At 40.0% G+C, this 21,687-nt stretch overlaps 1 protein-coding gene across 2 annotated transcripts in view; it reads right to left on the bottom strand.

The window, feature by feature from the left end:
* Nucleotides 1–1,739: 1,739 nt before the first annotated feature.
* FAT4 (FAT atypical cadherin 4) overlaps nt 1,740–21,687 on the bottom strand; it is a 158,344-nt gene continuing 138,396 nt past the window's right edge. Inside the window, exons 11-18 of one of the 2 annotated variants that reach the window (XM_081077832.1) lie at nt 21,291–21,598; nt 18,182–18,267; nt 17,131–17,310; nt 13,310–13,434; nt 11,472–11,689; nt 7,005–7,266; nt 4,521–4,740; nt 1,740–4,466 (exon numbers count right to left, since the gene is read on the bottom strand). In XM_081077832.1, the coding sequence (XP_080933958.1) occupies nt 2,891–4,466; nt 4,521–4,740; nt 7,005–7,266; nt 11,472–11,689; nt 13,310–13,434; nt 17,131–17,310; nt 18,182–18,267; nt 21,291–21,598 (2,975 nt within the window). In that variant the 3' untranslated portion in view covers nt 1,740–2,890. Of the gene's footprint in view, nt 4,741–7,004; nt 7,267–11,471; nt 11,690–13,309; nt 13,435–17,130; nt 17,311–18,181; nt 18,268–21,290; nt 21,599–21,687 lie in introns of both variants that reach the window. The other variant, XM_081077831.1, reaches the window with a different exon arrangement.

Genomic DNA, 21,687 nt, shown 5'->3' with positions numbered 1-21,687 from the left:
TTGCCAGTCTGAGCCCTCACCTCTGAGGCTGGGGAAATCCTGACATGGCCGTAAGCTGCGTTCGGTGTTCACTGAAAGGAATGTTTTCACCACTACAAAGATGCAGGAAGAGCCCCAAACAGTGACTGTATTCCAGGCAATCCAACCAACCCTTACAGGAGCTGGATCAACATTCTGAGGTGGTGGTTTTACGTGCGGACATGCAGGTCACGATTAACCATTTATTTGAGGGGATTGTTACCCGGTCATTTGTCTATAATTGCCCACAACCATAGTACATGCTGCAGCAGTTCACAATTTCCGTAAGTTAAGTATTAATCTTCACTTTACCTGCGACTTCGTTTCACATATTTGATTCATTTTGCCATAAGTATTGTTCTTGCTCCAATGAAAAAAAAATTCCAATAAAAACCAAAGAGTAGAAATTGTCCTATAAAACTCCTTTCTTAATCCTAAACTGGGATCAATTAAGCAAAGAACTCGTAATGCTCTATCTCACAAAGAATTCTTAGAAAATTAGAATACTGCATCTTGGCATCAGATTCTTTCCCCTTAACCCCTAGCTACAATCATGTTTATCATTTTACTTTTAGCTCTGTTCTCAATTATAGAGTTTGTATCCTTGAAGACACTGAGATGCTTCAGAGTTCCTAGAGAAAAAAAAATGTTTTCTGTTTTGAGTTATGTGAAACAATCAGCAGGTTCCCCTACTTGGCTCACAAATTCGTAATACGAAAACGCATGGGGAAATATGAAAACATGTTGGCTCATCACAGGTGACGAAATTACATTAGTGCCTTACACTCAGTCTCTAAACCACACTATAGGAATGTTATAATTTAGAGTACACCAACGTTTTATTTCCTATTCAGAAACAGAAAATAATCGCAACATTATGAAATGGCAAAATAATTCTGGCCTGTATCTCAACCTGTTGGTATTAATTTGAAACTATTTTATTTACTATGTTATTTACTAGAAACTTTTACATATTGTTAAAATCGCTATTCAATCTGGGGCAGTCAGTGGTTCAGTCAGAGCCTAATAATCTCAGCAACCGTTAGGTATGGGGCAGACATCACCAAAAGTTCTGAGAGTGTGAGGTAATTTGCAGAAGTCCTGGGATTTAGATGGAACTGTTATTACACAAATGGATGTTGTTCTGGGCTAGGCTCTACTCTCGAATTGTTTTCCCCTTGGGTGACTACCTGAAAGTAGAACTTCGTCTTGGTGAAGATAACAGGTGGAATTTGTTTTTAGAATTTATGCAGCAGTGTGATCAGGGATTCGGTATGTGTAGCAGAGCTTTCACTGCCATTCTTCCTACACCATTGGACTTAGAAAGTTTTGGAGAAAATGAGAGCCAGACGTTTTTCCCTAATTAGCTATAATTCATTGCTGTTCCTATAATGGTAAGCCTGATTCAGAGCTGGCTTTCAGTGCACATACTCTCCTGGGACTGCTAAGCCAGCTTCATGACAAAGTCAGGCCCCTAAGACCCAGCCTAGTTGAGACTCGTTATGCGCCAGGGAAGTCCAGGGACTCTGACAGGTAGGAGTGCACTGAGCGACTGCAGCAAATCTGCCTGGTAATGATCGTAATTACGTGTTCTAAAAGAAATGATGTTGCTGTTGATGGTTCAACTTGCCATACCCTGTTGATAAGTAGCGACTATTCACAACTGGGCATGAAGATAATAGAGAAAGATGAAAAAGGAATATTACACTGTGAATGCAATGTATTTTAAATAAATATTTTAATTCTATTGTTGGCATTTACAAGTAGAAAGCATACAGTATGTTACAAATATCAAAATGTGAAAAATATGAATGTTACATAAGTAACAAATGTAAAAAACGTATTTTCTTACCTTCCCTGAAAGTAAGAAAACTATTCAGCATAGGAAAATATCAGTATCAAAAACACAGTTTAGGTGTAAAAAAAAGTTTTTACACAGTATTAAAAAAACGATCTACAAAATGCCAGAAAATAAGAAGTGTTGAAATTTGACTTTATATAAATTATAAAAAACTGGGTACTTGGGGGTAAATGTTAAATGGTTGAAAAATAAGTCCAATCATAGTCTTTGCTTAGGTCAATTCTTTAAAATTTTAAAAGCATAGAACATTTTTCAATAAATAAGTTTTTAAAAGTGTCTCTGAGAAGCTCTGCTGAGAGCATCAGTCCACAGTAGGAAGGTGGCAGTGTTTTGGGGACAACATGCAATCATTTTGTTTGTAGTGGACGCCTGATGAAAGTCAGAAGACCATCATTGTTAAAAAAAAAAAAAAAAAAAAAGTCAGAAGTTTTAACACAATTTGTGAGAAAGTTCTAAAGTGCTGAACAAAATGATTTAATTTTAGTACCCACTGTCACGTAACACTTAATTCAACTAGCCAGACACTTCCAAGCAACACTGAATATGGAATCTACAATTCTGAGAAGTGTTAATAGTCTTTCCTTCCAGGATAGGAGGGCTCCTTTCTACACTTTACAAGGCTCTCGCAAAACGGAATAAGAATACAATGGCAACAATACACAGACCGCACTGTGAAAGCACAAGTTCATTTCTGCAATGGCAACAGTATTAATTTTAAAAAACACAAGTCGAACATTGGTAAATAAGAAAAAAAAAAAAAAAAACTTTCCAAAGGCTGCATGCCACATAACTAAGTCACACGATACCGGGCATGCCAGAAAACGAATTCAACCAAGCCTATTTAAATTAAAGAGTCGTGTTCGAGTCCGTTTCAGCAGCATCGTGGTTATTATTTCTAGAACGTTCCCGCCGCCACCAGTCCCTACCGGCCGGGTTTGCAAACGTGACCCAGCCGAAGGCGGTTTGAGTGTTTCTTGCGCTTAGATTCTTCCCGGGCCCGGACACGGGCATTTACACGTACTGTTCCGCTTCCCCGTCTTTGGGGACCGGCTGACTTGTCCCACTTTTGCCGTCTTCGTTCGCTGCTGCTTTTTCTGGGAGAGATGCCAAATCTTTAAAAACGTCTACGTAATGGCCGAAGCCGGGCCCCCAGTTCAAGAGGTTGTCCCAGTTGAAACTGCCTGCCTGCTGCCCGAGCCTCAGGGGCAGCGTGTTGTCCGCGGCGGCGCCCCCCGGACCGCCCTCCGCCCGGCGCCCGTGGTACCTGCGCGGCTTCAGTCGCGCCCCGAAGTTGTCTTCGTCGTCGGCGTCCGATTCGTTGACCTGCGACAACTTGGGCATCCTGGACGTGTAGGCCACGGGCTTCTCCCGGTCGTACTCCATCTCCGAGCACGTGAAGGACTCGTGCGAGTCGCTGTCGGAGGACGAGTCCGGGGCCGGGATGCCGTCGGCCGGGTTGCGCGTCCGGGACAGGGGCCGCCGGCAGTCGTCGTCGGACGAGGAGCGGCCGTGGTCGGCGCTGCAGATGCTGGGGTTGCGCGGCCGCGGCGTGTTGAGCCGCTCCACCTCCTCCACGGACAGGCCCACGGGCGGCGCCGACTCCAGCGCCAGCGGCCCGGCCGGCTGCTTCAGGCGGCTGCCGGGCCGCGAGCCGTGCGCGGCCGTGGCCTGCGGGCTCCTGCTGCGCCGGCCCAGCCGCGCCGCGTAGCCGAGCAGGCCGGGCGGCCCGGGGTCTCCGAGCGCGTCGGCCGCGCCGCCGTCCCGCAGCGGCAGGGGCAGCTCCCGCGCCGGGCTGTGCCGGTAGAGGGCGCCGGCCTTGGCGAAGGGCGCGGGGCTGTGGCGGGACAGCGCGCCGGGCGCCGCGCAGGCCGCGGGGCCGAGGGAGCCGCCGCGCAGCGCCGGGCCGTAGGGCGGCTGGTAGGAGAGGCCGCCGCCGGCGCCCAGCGGCAGGGGCGACGGCCGCGCGAAGCCCAGCGGGCTGTGGCGCTGGATGGAGAACTTGGGCGTGTGGCTGCGGAAGTGCTTGTAGTGCTGGATGATGTCGGCGTCCGACGGCGCGATGCTGCTGGCGTTGTCGATGTCGTAGTGCTCCAGCTCCTGCTCCGGCGACGCCAGCGGCGCGCTGGGCACCGTCTCCGCGCCGCGCGGCAGGTCCGTCTCGTCGTAGATGAGGTAGGGGTTCTCCCGCTCGATGATGTCGGGCTTGGGGTTGCCTTCGGGCTGCTTGCGCACCGTCATGTCGTCCCCGTACGGGGGGATGTGGTCCGGGTCGTCGAAGGCGACATTCTCGCTGCCCTTCTTCTTCTTCTCCTTGGGTTTCTTCTCCTCCGGGGGCCCCTTGGCCTTCCGGGCCCGGCACTGGTTGCACAGGATCAGGCTCAGCACCAGCAGGGCCAGGGCCGTGGCGCAGCTGCCCACGATGGCGGGCACAGCCCACAGCGGCAGCGACATCTCCTCCGGGCCCCGGCTCGGCACGCACACGTGCCCGCCGGCGCTGCCCGCTTGGCACAGCCTCCCCTGGGGGCACAGGACACCCAGGCAGGCCACGGCGGTCTCACAGGAGCGCCCCGTGTGCGAGGCGGGGCAGCTGCACGCGAAGCCCGAGTGCAGGCCCGGCTCGCAGCTGCCCCCGTTCTGGCACGGGTGGGAGGCGCAGTCCCCCGGGGGGACGCACTTGTACGCGTGCCACTGGTTGATGCACAGTAAGTCGCCCCAGCAGGGGTTGCTGGCACAGATGTTGGGCCCACGACAGCCAATCTTCACGGAGGGGTCCGTCTTGGAGATGGAGGCCAAGCTGTGCTTCCCGCCGAAAGGCAGAGTCTGCCCACCGTACAGCACGGACGCGATGCAGCCGTCAAAGCCTGCGGGGAGAAGCGGCAGGAAGGCGTCTGACTTACTTAATTTCTATGTGTGTTCATTGTTAGTCTGTAGACCAAGAACTGCATACATACCGGAAATAAGAGTTATTTTAAAATACTTAGAGAACAAAAACTAGGCCGATACCGTCAATCATTAGATCACACACTGTCAGTGGATTTGCTCCCAAGGAGTTGAACATAGGTTCTTGAGGAGCAAAAGGAAAATCTCGGCCATGACAGTGGTGCGTGGGCCCCCCAAGGGGCAGACATAGACTACAGCTGTGACGTTACTATTCCATGATGTGGGGACAGCAGGGGTGAGGGGAAAAGGTCTAAATTGGCTCCGTAGAGGTCGATATATTTTTTTTTAAGTTGAGAAACACTTTGCAGGACGTGAGGGTGCTGACACCGCGATGATGCTTCTGTCCCAGAGCCCCAGAATCTATGTTGACACTAACAACAAGGCACGGTTTGCCTTGGCTTGTGTCCCTAAAGCATCCCAATGAATTCTCATCCATTGCTAAAGTAAGCTAAATCTGTAACGACTTATAACCTGGACTTTAACTTCGGGCCTCGACTCCATTACTCAGCCATACATTTTTCCATTTTTCTCCTCTTTGATGCATTGTTCCAGCCTAGCGACCTTTCCATCCCTGACACACTCTTTTGCCATGAGCTTGACACCTCCTGTTTTTGCTCCTACTCTTCTGGTTTCCTTTGTGATGTAGGCTCCTTTCTAAGTCTTTCTCCTCTGAACCACCACTGACCGCGAGGTGCAGACGAGAAGGCCCGAGGCTTCCTTTTCACTCTGCACCCTCACGTTAGGTTCTCATCCACACCCAGCACTTCAGTTGCCTGCTCGACAGTGATAACTCCTAACATGTAGTATTTCCAGCTGCAGTCCAGTCCTGGTTCTGGCCCCTCAATGCAAAGGTCTGACTCAAAGGTGCTCCACACCCAAGGTGGCCCACACCAAAACTTGCTATTTCCCGTAGACATGCTTCTTTTTGCACCGTTCTGCAGTTGCCTTTCTCGGTGGCACTACCTTTCTTCTAGTTGTAGAGTTGGAAACCTCCGTGACTATTGTCACAGTCACCAACAATGTGGTTGATTTCAATTTTAAAATACCTCTTCCCTGCCCACTTCTTGGTAATTCCTCTGCCACCACACTAGTCAAAGCTCACACAACACTCGGCCTCCCTCCATCACGGCAAAGTCTTCCCAGCTGATTGGCACAAGTCTGTTCCTACCCTCCTCCAATGCCGTCTCCATGCTGGCGCCGGGAAGGTCCAGTGTGTGTCTAATCTGGACAATCCTATGACTAAAATTTTCTAGTAGCTTTTTGTTGTTCTAAGAATAAGACCAAAACTACATCATGGTCAGAAGGCTCTGCTTCATTCCCCAACCTCAGCCTTTACTTGCGACATCAGCCCCCAGTGTGCTGAGATCTGTGGCCCTGACATAATCTACATTTTCTTTTTTTAGTTCCTATTAATATAAAATAAACTTTCATACTCTCCCATCCTTAATCGTCACAGTTCAGATTTAAGTACAAATGTCAATTTTCCAGGAAAGTTTCCCTTTCTCCTTTTTTGGGCAATCTCTTAGAATTCTGTATTCTTCCTTCAGACCATTTATCATAGCTTAAAATAATATATTGACTTGTATAACGATATGATTTATGTCTGCCTCCCTTGCTGGCCAAGTGTCCCATTAGCCCACCACTGCACCCCCAGTGCCCAGTACAGCTCAGTGACAGGCGCTGTGTGACAGAACACGTGACTGAGTGATGAATACGGGCATGAATAAATGCTTGGTGGACTAGGAAAACATGAAAGCACCATGGTCTGAATTATGAACTAGGAAGACAAACGCAAGTGTCTAAAGTAAGTGATGGCTGGTAATTTATTCTAAGCTTTCTAAAGATACTTATGCTAGTCTAGAACATTCGTAATAGATACTGTATTTCTCCGAAAATAAGACCTAGCCAGACAATCAGCTCTAATGCATCTTTTGGAGCAAAAATTAATATAAGACCTGGTTTTATTTTACTATAAGACCCAGTCTTATATAAGTAAAATAAGTAAAATACGACCGGGTCTTATAGAAGACCCAGTCATATTAATTTTTGCTCCAAAAGACACATCAGAGCTGATTGTCCGGCTAGGTCCTATTTTCAGGGAAACACAGTATTATCAGGGGCCCAACTACGTTTAGAGGAACAATTTTACCTTTGCTTTGTGACTCTACTCAACACCAGCATTTACCTGTCTGAGTATCTCGATGAGCTTGATTGGGTGGAATTCCCCCAAGGGATACAGTGAGCACATCAAGGCCACCGAAGTCCTGAGTTGGGTGGGTGACATCCCTGGTGTACGTCCTGTCCACGGACAACACCGTGGCCGTTCTATTTTTCCCAATTAGGAAAGTATGCCAGTGACCATCTGCAACATACACTTCTGGGATGTTTCTCTCCACTTTCCCAGCGATTCCTGCATCCGATGTAAAATGTACTTTGCCATTCTTGATCTATTAAACATATTAAAATAAAGTACAATTAAACTATGGTATGCTTGAATAAAAATTAAAAATATATAAATAAAGCCTTAAAATCCTGACCAATTTAAAGTAGCTAGAACAGCTGAAGACACTGGCTGTATTAGAATATACTTATCTCTCTGCCTCTATGATTTTCGGTAACATATACCTTACCTTCACACATAATGGTTTCAGTGGTCTCCAAGGTGTGATACCTAACTTTTCAAGATATATAGAATTATTTTCAAGAACACAGTTGAGACAATAATCGAGTGAATACCCATTTAAAGATAAGTAAATTAAAACTTTTTTTGTGATTTACTTTCATTTAATGGCAATAACAAGTATATAAAAAAAAATTGTTCGGTTTAACAAATGGCCAATAGTGATCAAAAATGTTAAAACTACTTCCAAAAAAGAAAAATCCATGGTTAGCTAAAAATGAAGCACACTTGGAGAAATAAAGACAAACATAAATTGTTTTACTTCTCATCCATTACACACTGGAATTTTAGAAAAAAAAAATCTTGCCTATTATTTATATCATTTGTTGAGATAAAAACTGACGAATAAAGGGTCAGATCGTAATAATGAGGTGTCTGGGCAAGTCCTCGCTTTGGCTGGCTCTTCCCACTTATCTAAGGATATTTGTTTCCTGTTCCTTCGCCCAGCAGGACACTGGGTCACAGGGTGCTCCTACTCCAGTTTCCAGCCACCACGCTTCCAGTATTCTGAGTAGACACTTTAGAAAATAAAAGTCATTTATGAGGCAGGATGAACATGTGGTGCAGAGAGCATAATCTCATCAAACTACCAGACAGAGCTGGTGCCTCAGCCGGCAGATGAAGTGACACTGCATCTCAAATGACAGGAATGAAGGGGTGGATCATTTTATTTTGTCACTCAGATCAAACGCTGTATCTACATGCAATGATCACATCTGGCAGAACTAAACATCAGTTCACTTTTACTGTGGAAAATATGCCTAACGCATTTACATATGTTATTCATATTGTAATATTTTACTAAAGCAGCCTCTCTATAGATAATAATACATTTCAGTACCAAACTCAGAGAGAGAGAGAAAAGAAAGCTGTAGCTAAATGACAATAACATTCCGTCAAATGGGCCACATCGCATGACACACAGTACAAACAGCAGCTCTTCTTTGACTGAAGCCAGGGTCTTTTATAGAAAGAAGCCTTGGGAAGGGACTTCTCCCAGCTCTGTTTCTCTCCTACCTGATCACAGCACGTCACCCTTTCACTCGCACAATTCTGATGAGGGTCTTTAGAAAATACCTTAGAGTGGATTGATAAGAACGTAACTCCTACTATATCATTCTCAGTGTTTTCCTTTTCCTCACTAACACTCTGCCGAACTCCTGTATTCTTCATGTCAAAACATCATGCTAATGTTTGCTTTGCTTTATTTATTAATTCACTTATTTTTTTTTAAATCTATAGAGCTCTGAATCCCTCAACCCACCTGTGTACAATACCCCTAGCCTCACCTAAGAACAAAATCCACCGCAACTCTGTGCACGCAAACAACAGAACAGATTCAAAGCAGAAAGGAAGTCCATCACGTATGATACAGAGTCCAAGCACATGATATGCCACGGAAGGGAGATTTGCGGAACACTTTCTAGTGTCAGCACACTTACACACAAGTAGACTTTCCTTTTGCTTTTCTCTCTGAAATTCTCTCTCCTGAATTTCTTTTTTATCTGGACAAACCTTATCCATTCTATATATCCTCATCTCTCATCATTGTTGCTATCCACTGCTACCCACTGACCTTTCTCCTTAAACCATATGGAATCCCGTTTACCCAATCTTTTTTTTCTGTTTTGCTTTCACAAAGTGTGTGTGTGTGTGTGTGTGTGTGTGTGTGTGTGTGTGTGTGTGTGTGTGTGATAGAGCGAGAGAGAGAGAGAGACAGAGAGAGACACTGATTCAGAGCATGCAAGAAATAAAAATAAAAAATAAGAAAGAAACTGTCAGAAAGTGAGCCAAAAGGAAAGAAGAAAAGCAGGGGCCTTGGTCACTGATAAGCTAAGTGATAAGTAACAGTCCATGTGAACCAGCTTCCTAGCCTGTATAAGCAGGTCGTATTCCTGTCATCCAGATAACTTGCCTGCTTACAACAGCCACTCTCTTCCTGTCCATTTAGTTCTCCTTATTCACTTTTTTTAAAAAAATTACTTACTATACCTGCCAAGCTTCTTAAACTCTGAAAAGCTGCTTCTCAAAACTTCATGCAAAACAAATGTGCATTTTTGTCTGCATTAGTAATTATTTTTATTCATTAGCAATTACATTTCTAAGTGCTCGCTACCAATGTAACCAAATCTGGACAAGCTGCACACTGCTGTGCCATTGGAAACACAGGGTTTTATGATGACAAAAATGGATCCTGACATTCCGCTTCTTCCTTAAGGAAGAAAAAATTCTGTCTCTTGATTTCTTTAACCACATTGTATTTTGTATCTTTTGGCTTAATGAGATACTGTACAGAAATATTTCATATGTCATTTAAATGGCACGAAGACTTGGAAGCAGCTTAACAGATAATGCACAGACCTCAATGTCAAAACCTCTCAACGCATATAAAAAAATGTTTCTTGTAGACTGAAGGTCTACTTCTCTCTTTATGTCTTTACTTTCTTGGCTCCCAGTAATTTTCGATGAAAATTATAAACACCAACTAATAACATTATACAATGACTTATATGCTGTTTTTGCAGTTGCTTTGTTAATTCTGGAACTGGGCTTTTTGTTTCCATAATGGAGGTAAAGTGATAAACTGAAGATATTCTCTAGTGCCGGATCAGGGCAGTTTCTTAGGCCACACACTACTGACATTGCTCACTGAATCATTCTTTTTTGTGGGTGCTGTGTTGTGCACTACAGAATTTTTAGAGACATAGCACTAGTGCCCAGTAGTACCCCCACCGAACCATAACAATAAAAAAATGTCTCCAGACGTTGCCAAATGTCCCCAGTGGGGTAAAATCATCCCCAGCTGGGAATGACTGGATTAGGGGATTATCCTTTGAGAATTTTTAAAAGATTTTTTTTCTCTATGTTAAAGATATGTCCATGGAGTACAACAATGAGAGTTGGCTTGGATAGAGAGAAACTTTGAGAAGAAAGAGGCTGAAGTTTAGGGGTGAACATCTGTTTTTATTTTTAGTATTACATAGGAATTAAACCTTGCGATGGTCTATATATTTTGCTTTTTTCTTTATTAACTAAGCTTTTAGAAATGTTCAAAATACTGATTTATATGTGAAAAAAATCAGGAAATCTAGGTTTGGTTTCTTAAGAATTAACAAAAGTTCATATAAAATCATGAGAATTATAAAATACAAAAATATATAGAAAGCAGTCAATATAACTAAAGAAAATGATAATCTAAGAGATTATGTCTTATTTGTGGGAAAGAAAGCAGAATAATAGTTTTAGAAATTAAGAAAGCTAAGAGCTAAAGGCAAATACATATCTAATTAAATTGTTCACCAGTTTAACATCTCATGTATAGTTAAGAAAAAATACAAATTATGTAAAACCCTAATGATAAATCAATTCCTTGTTCTCATGAACTACGATGTTTATAGATTTATTTAGAAATTATTTGGAGAAATTAGCTATAATTTTACTTACAGTCATTCCAAAGATACTTAATTCCACAGGGTTTACCTGGATAGTAAATGGAACATACGCTCCAGAATAAAGCCAGATAAAAATTTCAAAATGTTTTTCCTAATTTTAGTCCTGCCAGTTAATATATACATACCAATGTTTGAAATAATTCTTGGAGAAGAAGTATTTTTCCATTTCAAAGACACATTATCTTTCTGTTTTACTTTGTTTAAAAGTAGGGGAAAACGCACTATAAATTTTTGTCCCACAAAATAGATCACAACAGATTCTTTCTATACCAGCCTACCTAGCAGTGGGCTCTCCTTTAAACCCAGACAGAAGTGTTAGAAACCAAACCATTCAGATCTTTGTTCCTCTGGCCAGTGCCTGGGAAATAGTTAAGACAGATGATATTGGAATGTTGCCCAGCATAAGACAGAACTCTAAAGGGTTGTAAAAGAAAAGGACAGAAATTATGGGAGAAGTGATTTACACCCTGACACAGCAGGCGGTCTAATCAAATGAAGTCACCATTAGCTTTTATCTTACCTTCACAGTAGTGTAATTGCTGCTTTCTTGGATATGGATTAAAACGCCATTCTCGCTTCTTGTTCTGAATTTTACTTCCAGACTGTTCACACCAAAAGGCTCCAACATGGCACCTCGTATGCTCTGTCTTAACAAGTATTCTCGCTTCTCATTCTGACTCATGGTGTAGTCTAGGCGCCCTTTGCCTTCTAATGACAGGGCAGTGTCAGGAGTCACAGCTGCAAGCCAGCACAGAAAGGGAAAAATGAATGCTTCCATTATTTCTTACAGAGTGTCTGCAGGTGACAAAAATTATCAAAAGGGGACAATGCAATATAAAGTTTGGGGGATTAGCGTCCCCCAAATCCTCCTCTCGAAAAAACTACTTCCACATGTGAACTACTGCATCAGTTAATTTCAAATGCTGAAATCCATTTCAGAACCATGAAATGTAAAACATTTTAAGACAGGCGTTAATTAGGTGGGAAATATTCATTAAATATTTGATACTTGACATAAATTGAGTACCTGAAGAGATAGACACCTTTTAAAATTGTTGGAAACACAGTGAAACATTATTGTTTTATAACTTTCACTGTATCCAAAATTCATAAATTTTTTCACAGTGAAAATGATCTGTAATCTTTATAGTCTCTAGCACATTAGAAACTTAAACAAAAAAGTGTACAAATTTTTACATTGGTAACCTTATGACTAGTGATAATCATGTAGAATTTAGTTTATCATCATGTATAATTATAATTTATCATAATCTGATAAAATGTTCACATTACTGAAGTATAGAAGTTTGTTATAGCAAAAGACCAAAGAAAAAGGACATAAGGGTTTCAGAACGGGATGGTACATTTTATAAAGGTAAATTTTATAGCATGTGAATTATATCTCAGTTTTTAAAATAATAAGACGTTTCTCAAGCCAATGACTCATTTCATATTCCAGATATAATTGAGTTCCTACTTACTGAATACTTATTACTTTAAAACATATCATGTGACAAGGTACTATTTCTATTTTGACTTTATCCTAAATAATTAAGCACAATTATACTTCTGCTACTAACATCTTTTTGATCATAGTAGATCCTTAATTTAATCATTAATTGCTGTTAATTCTCAGAATAGAATCAAATGACTCTTTAAAAAGTTGTCAGTTAAATACTGTAAGTAGTAACCAATTATTTGAAAGTGAAGCAATTTTTTATAAAAGAGACCCCATTAGGGTTAGCTAGTGGGATGTACAGCTTGAAATTAGAGAATGCCACGGTCCATGATGACTTGAACATCCTTACTTAATGTCTTAGTGACAATAACATTAGTGTTTAGAAATAACTAATAAAAGGATTTAAAAAGTCACATTCAAAACCAATTCCAATGATTACAAATTAAAATTCAAGTGTCATCTTTAATTGTAATAGACTATAATGCAGTTCTATAGTGTTTTGAACTCAGTGTTCAGTGATTTATTATTTGTACTTTTGTACCAAATACAAAATACCCACGAGAGAAACATCCCTTAAAGGCAAATGATATTAAGCCAAAGCCTGATAAATTGCTTTGGCAATTGTAAATTGCCTAGTATTCCTATTGGTTAGCCAAAAATAAGTGCTGTGTTTATAAAATGGAAACTAATTAGTTATTTAGTAAATAATCATAAAAGGATGTCATTCTTCCTTAGGTTAAAAAATGAATTTAAAATTTTGATTCTACTTTACTAATTATTGCCCATTTAATATTTTCAATAATTAGAATGAAAACAATTCAATTACATATTTAGGTGCATATATTTATACTTTTCATGGTTATTATAATTTCCAGTGGAAGATGAAACAGCTTGCATACATTTTTCACAGTATTTCCCCGTCAGTCCTTCTTTGCAGTGGCACTGCTGCCATGACCAGTAATCCGTACACGTGCCGCCATGTTGGCAGGGGCTGCGTGTACACGCACCTTCCAGTCTAGGGCATCTAAAATAAAATCACAATAAAGACTCATAAAGCACAAAACAAGGTGGGAGGAGGAATTCGTTAAAATTAGATCTAAATGTTTATTAACCTGTTTAATTTCGTGCCCTCAATCCTTTGAAACTCAAGTTCCAAATCCATTTGTCGAATCTAATCAAACTAGAAGCTGCCCTGTAACACATGACCTGCCTCATTCATAAAAAGGATCAAACAAAATAACATCTTACACAGTAAAGAGGTAATAATTTATTCTTTAAATTAATTCTTAATTGAGCAAGACATCTTTGTCTAACAAGCACTTTGGTTACTGTGATCTCTGGCAATGTGTGTATTTGACTACACACATCCTCCCCCAGATAACTAACATTTCCTGAGTGCCTACTACATGCCAAGCAGTATTCCAAGCATGGAGATAAAGTAATCAAAAAAATCCATATGTTCATGGAATATTTACTTTTCCTTGTGGGAGAGACAGGCCAAAAACAAAAAAATTAGATAAAGGTATAGTATGTTAGAAAGAAGGAAGTTCTATGGGAAAATTAAGACAGAGAAAGGGTATCAGGAGTTTGGGGGCGGAGTGGGGGGGGTTGCTGGATCTCTAGATTAGACACTAAAGGAAGGACTCATTCTTGTAAAGACCTAAAGAAAGCGACATAATGAAGTACATCTGCTAGAAAATCATTCCAGGCAGAGGAGACAGCAAGTGAGAAAACCCGGAAGTGGAAGTGTACCTCGCATGTCTGCAGGACACCAAGGGCCCAAGATGCTTAGAGCACAGTGAACAACAGGAAGTGTAGGTAGATGACGTGAAAAGCTGAAGGAGAGGCCGGATCATGAAGGCCTTGTAAGTCAGGATAAGAACTGACTTCTGTTTTGAAAATGCCATGCTGGTTGATGATAGATTGGATGTGAGGTTTTCGGTAAAAGAGTCAAAGGTAAGTCTCAAAGTATTGGCTGAGCAGGTGTGTGGACTGCATTATTATTACCTGAGATAGGGCAATCTGTGGAAGGAGTAGGCTGGGGAGGAGTCAGGAAGGAGGGCCAGAAGTTCAGTTGTAGACTTCAGTTTGAGATATTTGTTAGACACACACATAGGACATTAAGTAGGCTGGCGGATACAAGGGTCTGAAGTTCAGAGGGGAGGCCACGTTGCTAACTATTCGAGAGTCACCAGCTTTACAGAGAGTAGTGAAAACCAAGGACTATAAACAATGACTTCAAGAAGGAATATGGATACAAAGGGAAGATTAAGGAAGTGACGTGAAGAGCAGAAAACAAGGAGTGTATCATGTGTGCTGGGGGACAAATAAAGTAATTTAGCGGGGAGGAGGGATGAACTGTACCTAATGTAGCTGAAGTTCAAGTAAGATGAAAATTAACCACTGATTTTAGCAAAACAGAGCTTGTTGATGATTTTGACAAAGAACATTTTTTTCAAGGAAAAGAAGAGAGAATTAGATGGGTAGCTAGAGAGGAAAATGGGATTAATAAACACTTTTTTTTTTTTTTTTTTTTTTAAGTAAAATGGGAGAAACGACAGCATGAATTGAAACGAGAAAAGAAACCCTGTTGAAAAAGCCGGAGCGCTATTTCTGGAAGGTTTTGGGATGGAATCGATTGCACAAAAGGGGCTTGGTTTTGTGGGGCTACGAAGAGTTCAGTGATAAGACCAGGTTACAAGGTACTGCAGGAGGCACGGACAGAAGTGGGGTGAGCTCTGGGGAGTTTGCTTTTGATTGCTTCATTTTCCTGAGCAAGTTAGAAAGCAAATTCATCAGCTGAGAAAAGGATGCAGGAGATGATGTTTGAGGTCTGAGGACAGAAGAGGCATGATCTCGTCATCGAGGAGAGTGGGAAATGATTAAACTAGGGGAATTTGATACATAGCCAAGTAATATTGCGGCTGCACTACCTTAGTAATCATGAATTTAAAGGGACTCCTCAAGAGCAAGGATCTGTCTTGTCCATGTATTTGCATCTGAGCCAAGTGCCCAGCTCACAAGCTGGCTCCGCTACTCACTAGCTGGCTGACTTTGGGCAAGTTTATAAACTCTGAGTAACGCAGTTACCTCATCTGTAAAATGAAAATAATAGTATCTACCTCACAGAATGGTTGTAAAGGTTAAATAGACTAGTAATACAATAAAATACTACAAATATGTTGGGTCTGTAGTAAGGTACCAATAAATGTTAGTAAGACACTGGATAAATCTGAAGTGAAAAAATGAAAGGAAATTCTCCAATGTGGGAGCCTTGACATATTTTGGTCTTTAAATCTTATCGATTATGCCAACATTATCCAAAGACAATGGCATCCGTCATATCAAAATACTGTAAGGTAGAGGTATGTTTAGGAATAAAACCAAACTTAAGTATAATGAGATGAAATGATGATTCCAGTGAAGCTCCACTTTTAAATTCGAAATCTTTTATGAAGAAAAAGTGGTTAAAAGATAAATCAAAATTCTCATTTCAAGAGAATTCTATCTCAACAAATGTTCTGAGAAGCATAATCTGAGGGAAAATTAATGTAAGAACATTGTTTATAACATGGCAAATACAGACACAGCAAGATATGTTCTTACACTACCACTATGACCTTTCTGGAAAGTAATTTGGCCATGCATATGACTTAGATCTCTATGTTTTGATTTAAAAAGATGTTCACAACATATTTAAAAGTGAAAACATCAAATTTCAAAAACTATTTGTGTGACCGTGGAGAAGGATACAGAGGGATGCACACCCAAGAATTTACAATGGTTAGCAATGAGGACTCTGTATGAATAATTAGTGTGATTAGTTATAATGTGGCAGTACTATGTTATGACTCAACGGGAACAACATATGGAAAAATCAGGGCAAATGCCACGTAGCAGTAAAATACTTAAGTTACAAACAATAGGAAGTATTCACCGCTTTGTCTTCGCAAGTTTCTTTCCAGAAATCTCAATCAAGAAAATAATGTGAGCAGATATTTTTGTGAATATATATTAATCATCGGGTTATTAATATGTTAAGAAAATTGGAAACACGTGTACAGCCACAATTAAAATAGGGCGCCTCCATAGTAGGCAGTCATGGACGTGTCAATGATTATTTTGTGAGTCTGTGGGTAGTTAGTTTATAACGTACTTTATATTTTTCTGAATTTTCTAAAATTCAATATAAATTAGAATGATTTTAAAATATTATGTTCACAATTCCTAAGTCATTGCTGGGAACCTAACCAATAATCAAATATGAAGACAAACTGTTTTACAGTTTGCAATTAATCAAATTATTATTTGTTAAAGATGTATCAAGTTCTGGGGAATATATATGCTTATGTTTAAAATACTTAATTTCAAGTTTTTTTTGTAGATATTATTTTTACATGTATGAATTGTCAGGTTCCTTTCTATGAGATTTACCAACTTAAGTCATAAAATTGCTATCATTACTCTGTAAGATAGAGCACATATATACATACATGCATACACATATTTTTCTTAGACTCCAGAAAATAAGAATTAAATTCACAATTAAATGTTATGCCAAACAAAATTTCACAGCGATAAATAAATATTTAAAATTCAAAACAATGTGAAACATTTGCTATTTTTAGGGCTTTCGGCACAGCAGTTTCATCTTTTGATGCTCAGTTATCATACACCTTTTGCATTTTCTGTAAAAGAGTAAGAACTAAAATTGACATACTGGTCTAGGATGCCTTGTGCTGCCAAAGCTTGACTGGGTTCCAGAGGCCGTCCATTGACTGCAAATTCCATGATGCACCCGACAAAATCGTGGCTTTCCACGTGTCCTCGCCTCTGAAGGACTGGTTCTAGAGACTTGATGCCTCCAACTGTGACTCGATTTGGCTGAACGTCGAGAGTCCTCCATATGAAAGAAAAGCAGATTAGTACCGACATGATAGATTGCAGCAGAATGTTTCGTTTAAAAACGAGTGACGATAACTTTTTCTGGCATGTGTTTTATATATATATAGCACGGTAAATTTCAGTGAAAAACATTACATACATATTAATACATGTCCACAAAATAGATACCTAGAGGATTATTAAGTTTGTAAGGTCTGAAAATAATGAAACTTATGGAAGTGGTATTTTCAGTCAAATGGGATGTGTATATAACAATGTTGAATTATCAAGGAGCACACTACCGGGAAAAAGATAAAATTCAGTAGAAGTAGTGAGCATTCTAATATTAATGTCGGGTTACTAGTTTTCCTTTACTACAGAAATGATAAAGAATGCCAGTAAGTTGATCAATGCTATGGATTATGTGTCACTATTTATTTTTCTCTGTTACTATTTCTATTAAAATCACTTATCTTTTAGGTGGGGTAATGCTGTGTTTCGGTTTGAGGTGCTATTGAACCATATGTGCAATAATTACCACATACAACGTTCCGAGAATGTGTCCAAAAGGGGTGGGGTGCTGATCTTAGCCTTGCGGGACCCAGGTCTCATGCAACTATTTCAGGAACCTTCTCAGAGTAGAGGCTATGTTATCACTTCCTTTCTCTAGCTTTATTCTCATCGCTACCACTTCATTTCACACCTTTTCCCACACATTTGTACATTAATTATTAACTTTTTATTTTAAAGTACAAAAATTCCTTTGAGGAGGATAAAATATCGTAAACTTTTATGTAATACTTAGCAATAATAAAATTACTTTCAAATGTATAATTTCCTTTTTAATATCAAATAATACTAAAGATCAAACTAATCATTTTACTTACCAGTCATCTGAAACTGCCACGTTACTGATGGTACAATATCCTGTTTCTTGGTTCTCAGAACAAGAGTCCACAGTTAGAGAAGCTGCCTGTACATCAAGAGAAGGAAACAGTGGTCACCTTGGGTCCCTTTTGCCCTTATTAGCGAACACTGCTCAGGGCTTGTTTCTATGTGGCTATGACTTGGAAGTTATAACATTCTGAGTTAGTATATTATGATAAGTATTAAATTATGGATACATATTTCTTTGTTATATCTAAAATTAAAATCGTGAAATCATTACATATAAAGGGTACAAAGGTGCTTTGAAAATCTTCTCCAACCTTTTTGTTTTATAGATGAAAAACTAAGAATGCCATTAACGTCCCTTAGAATGTCATACAGATACAGTAGGTCTGGGGACAGCTTCCAGGGGTTATAATAAGCCTATTTATTCTAGTACCCAGCTACTCTAACAAATGAAAAAAAGAAAAAAAAAAAACAAAAACATTGTATTTCTGATTTTCAAAAGTCTTCTTTCAGTAATACATCACACATATATACAAAAAGATTTTGAAAGTACAAAGTAAATATGTTATACAACAACCTATGAAAATCATAATACTTGCATTAAAGATAAAATTTGAGATAATGTAAAGCAATCAATTAGACGCTGTTTTCGTTTATGACAAGAATCATTATTTATGAGTAGCATCATACAGTATATCTATGTATAATCAGAATGATTATATATTGCTATACAGCAGAAAACTCCCCAACGATACTGAAATCACAGCTAACAGTAGTTGCTTTCGCATCCGAAGGGATGCATTACTCCCCTGGACCCCAAGACTAAAGTCTTCTGTCTAGTAGACCGTGTGAATAGTCCTTGTGATCAATGAACAAAGTCATCAATCATGGCCACGAGGCCCACGAATATGACAGAAGTCAGTGGCCGCTGGGGTTGGCTGCAACCCAGTTTAAAACCAAGCTTGTTGCATATCCATGTTATTCTGGGCTCTACAATACTGGCGTGATGCCCCACATTTGCTCCCCAAGCTGCAGGAAGTTCTGCAGATGACAAAACTTTGCATATTGTAGTTGGTGACACTATAAAGACTATGTTCAGAGTGGTATTTCAGAACATGGTCAGTAAAGCACAGGAAGGGGTCTAATCTAAAATCCAGGAGCACTGAGGGTTTCTACCGATGCAGACAAGCAAGGTTCTACCTAAATTTATTGAAAATGTTGAATGGATTAATCCAACTTTGTCCATTTGGATAGCAGGAATATAAATTCAGTTGACCCGTGAACAATGCAGGGGGTGCCAACCCCCATGCAGTTGAAAATCTACATATAACTTTAGACTCCCCCAAAACTTCAGTTGTCCCTCAGTATCCACGCAGGGTTAGTTTCAGAATCTCATGATACCAAAATCCACAGGTGCTCCCTATATAGAGTGACGTCATACACCGCATGTAGTTAGCCCTCTGGGTACATGGACTCCTGATCCAGGATTAAAAACAATACAGGTATTTATTGAAAAACAACCTCATATAAGTGGACCCACGCAGTTCAAACCCCTGTTGTTCAAGGGCCAAGTGTACTACATAAGTATTAATTTATAAGAATGGTTATCATTCGAGGTTAATTTTAATAAAAGCAAAGCAAATGTAAGAAACACAGCACTGGGGGGGTCAAGCAAGTTAAGCAACAACACCCCTTACTTACACGCAAAGGTCTCTCTGGTTTTCTGTCTTGCTGAACCAAGTACTTTCATTATGTATAGAAATGATTCATTTCCTTAATATCCTATTTCTATCAGTACTGTGTATGATAGAAATTTCGAGGGATTGTCCATAAAAATATATATTTAGATGGGAGGTTTGTAAAAGTATATCTTAAATACCTCACATTTCAGAAATAATGAATGGACCCAATTTATAGTTATTGTGCATCAAATGCTACCGGCTAAAATGTTTTTTAAAATCTCTGTGAGTTTATTATAACTGATTATAAGCTTCATATAATGGGCTCTCGTGAGCCATGTAAGGTTTTTTTCTTGCCACCCTCTCAAGGAAATTATAATAAACACTAACGTCTTTAGGAAACATTTACACTTCCCATTTAGTTAACTCTTTCAATATAATATTTTTTCCTCTGATCTATAAAACTGAGTGACATTCGATCTCAAAAGCAGTTTTAGGTTTTCATGATACAGTTTATGTTGCTTATATTCACTATTTGATTTAAGCACAATTCCCTTTATTTCTAAAGCAAACGTTAACACATCTCTCTGTAAGTTTATGCAAAGTAACCATCCATTCCCCTAAAGCGATTATAAGCTAGAGCAATCAGATGAATATTTATGAATGCCTCAACTAGGAAAAATACCTTAGATAATGGTATCATATTTTACTCAACCTTAATATTTAATATATTTTTCTTATTTTCTAAAACCTTGGTTATGCCAATCAAAGAACAAATATCTGAGGGAAAGTTTTCTTTGAATAGTAGCTCATGCAATTTACAGAGTTATATGCATCTTTTTTTACTGCTGAATTTTTCTACCAGTCCCACTGTAAACTGAGATGTTTCTGTCCTCCCTTGGATTCAAAATGGAGAAGTTAATGATTTTGCCAGTTTCCAACAAAGTCCTTTTGAACAGTAGGAAACTGTTCAGCATCCAGTAGGGACCTTATTTTGGATGTTTTCTGAAAGGGGGAGACATTTTTCCTCTGACTGAAGTAATCATGACAAGGGTGTTTTGGTTTTTGTTTTTTGTGTCTTTTTTTCCATATTTGGTATTATTCAAAACCTGATGACTATGGCCACATATTACAAACAAACAAACAAACAATTATTTTCTCTCTCCTTTTGGGCATACCTTGCGGTGCCTCTTTCTTTGCTCTCCTTCTTCCTCCCAAGCCCTTGTTTGAGAAAATCAAACGTTCATTAAGTTTAAAGGGACCTTGTCGGGCATCAGGGAAAATCGTGTATTCCACATGAGGCCACTGGCAACGTCTTAACAACATTATTATCTTGCATATGCTTGGAGAACTGGGGTGAGGTGGTACCTACTACCCGCCCTTAAGGTCACCTGTTAGTATTAGGAAATCGTAAGTGCCTTACCATCCCTGCTCTCCGGGCGATCACAGTGTGAAAATGTCCATCCGATACCTTCTTCATGGTCGTGAGTTTGTATGTACCGCTGCCTAAATTATAAGAGAATCTTAGTCTTTCTTCAGCAATTTCAAGGGCCAAAAACTCAGCCCGGTCCCCTGTCTGGTTGTCATAGTTGTAAAGCAATAAAGCATGGCTTTTAATAGTTGCAAATTTGACATAAATATAGTTGTTATTGGGATCCAAGCTGGGAAATTCCATGTATGATAACTCTTCAAATCCATAACTATTCAATTCGCAGTGTTTTCCAAAGACACCTGTAGATGGGAAAATTGACAAATTGACACACCCAATTCCAGTGAAGTTTTAGTAAATGACTTTAAAATATTTTTAATTTACAATAATA

Source organism: Rhinolophus hipposideros, assembly GCF_964194185.1.
Source record: "Rhinolophus hipposideros genome assembly, chromosome: 16".
Taxonomy (NCBI): Eukaryota; Metazoa; Chordata; class Mammalia; order Chiroptera; family Rhinolophidae; genus Rhinolophus; species Rhinolophus hipposideros.
The sequence above is the reverse complement of the archived record's forward strand: the minus strand, read 5'-3'. Positions and strand labels throughout refer to the sequence as shown.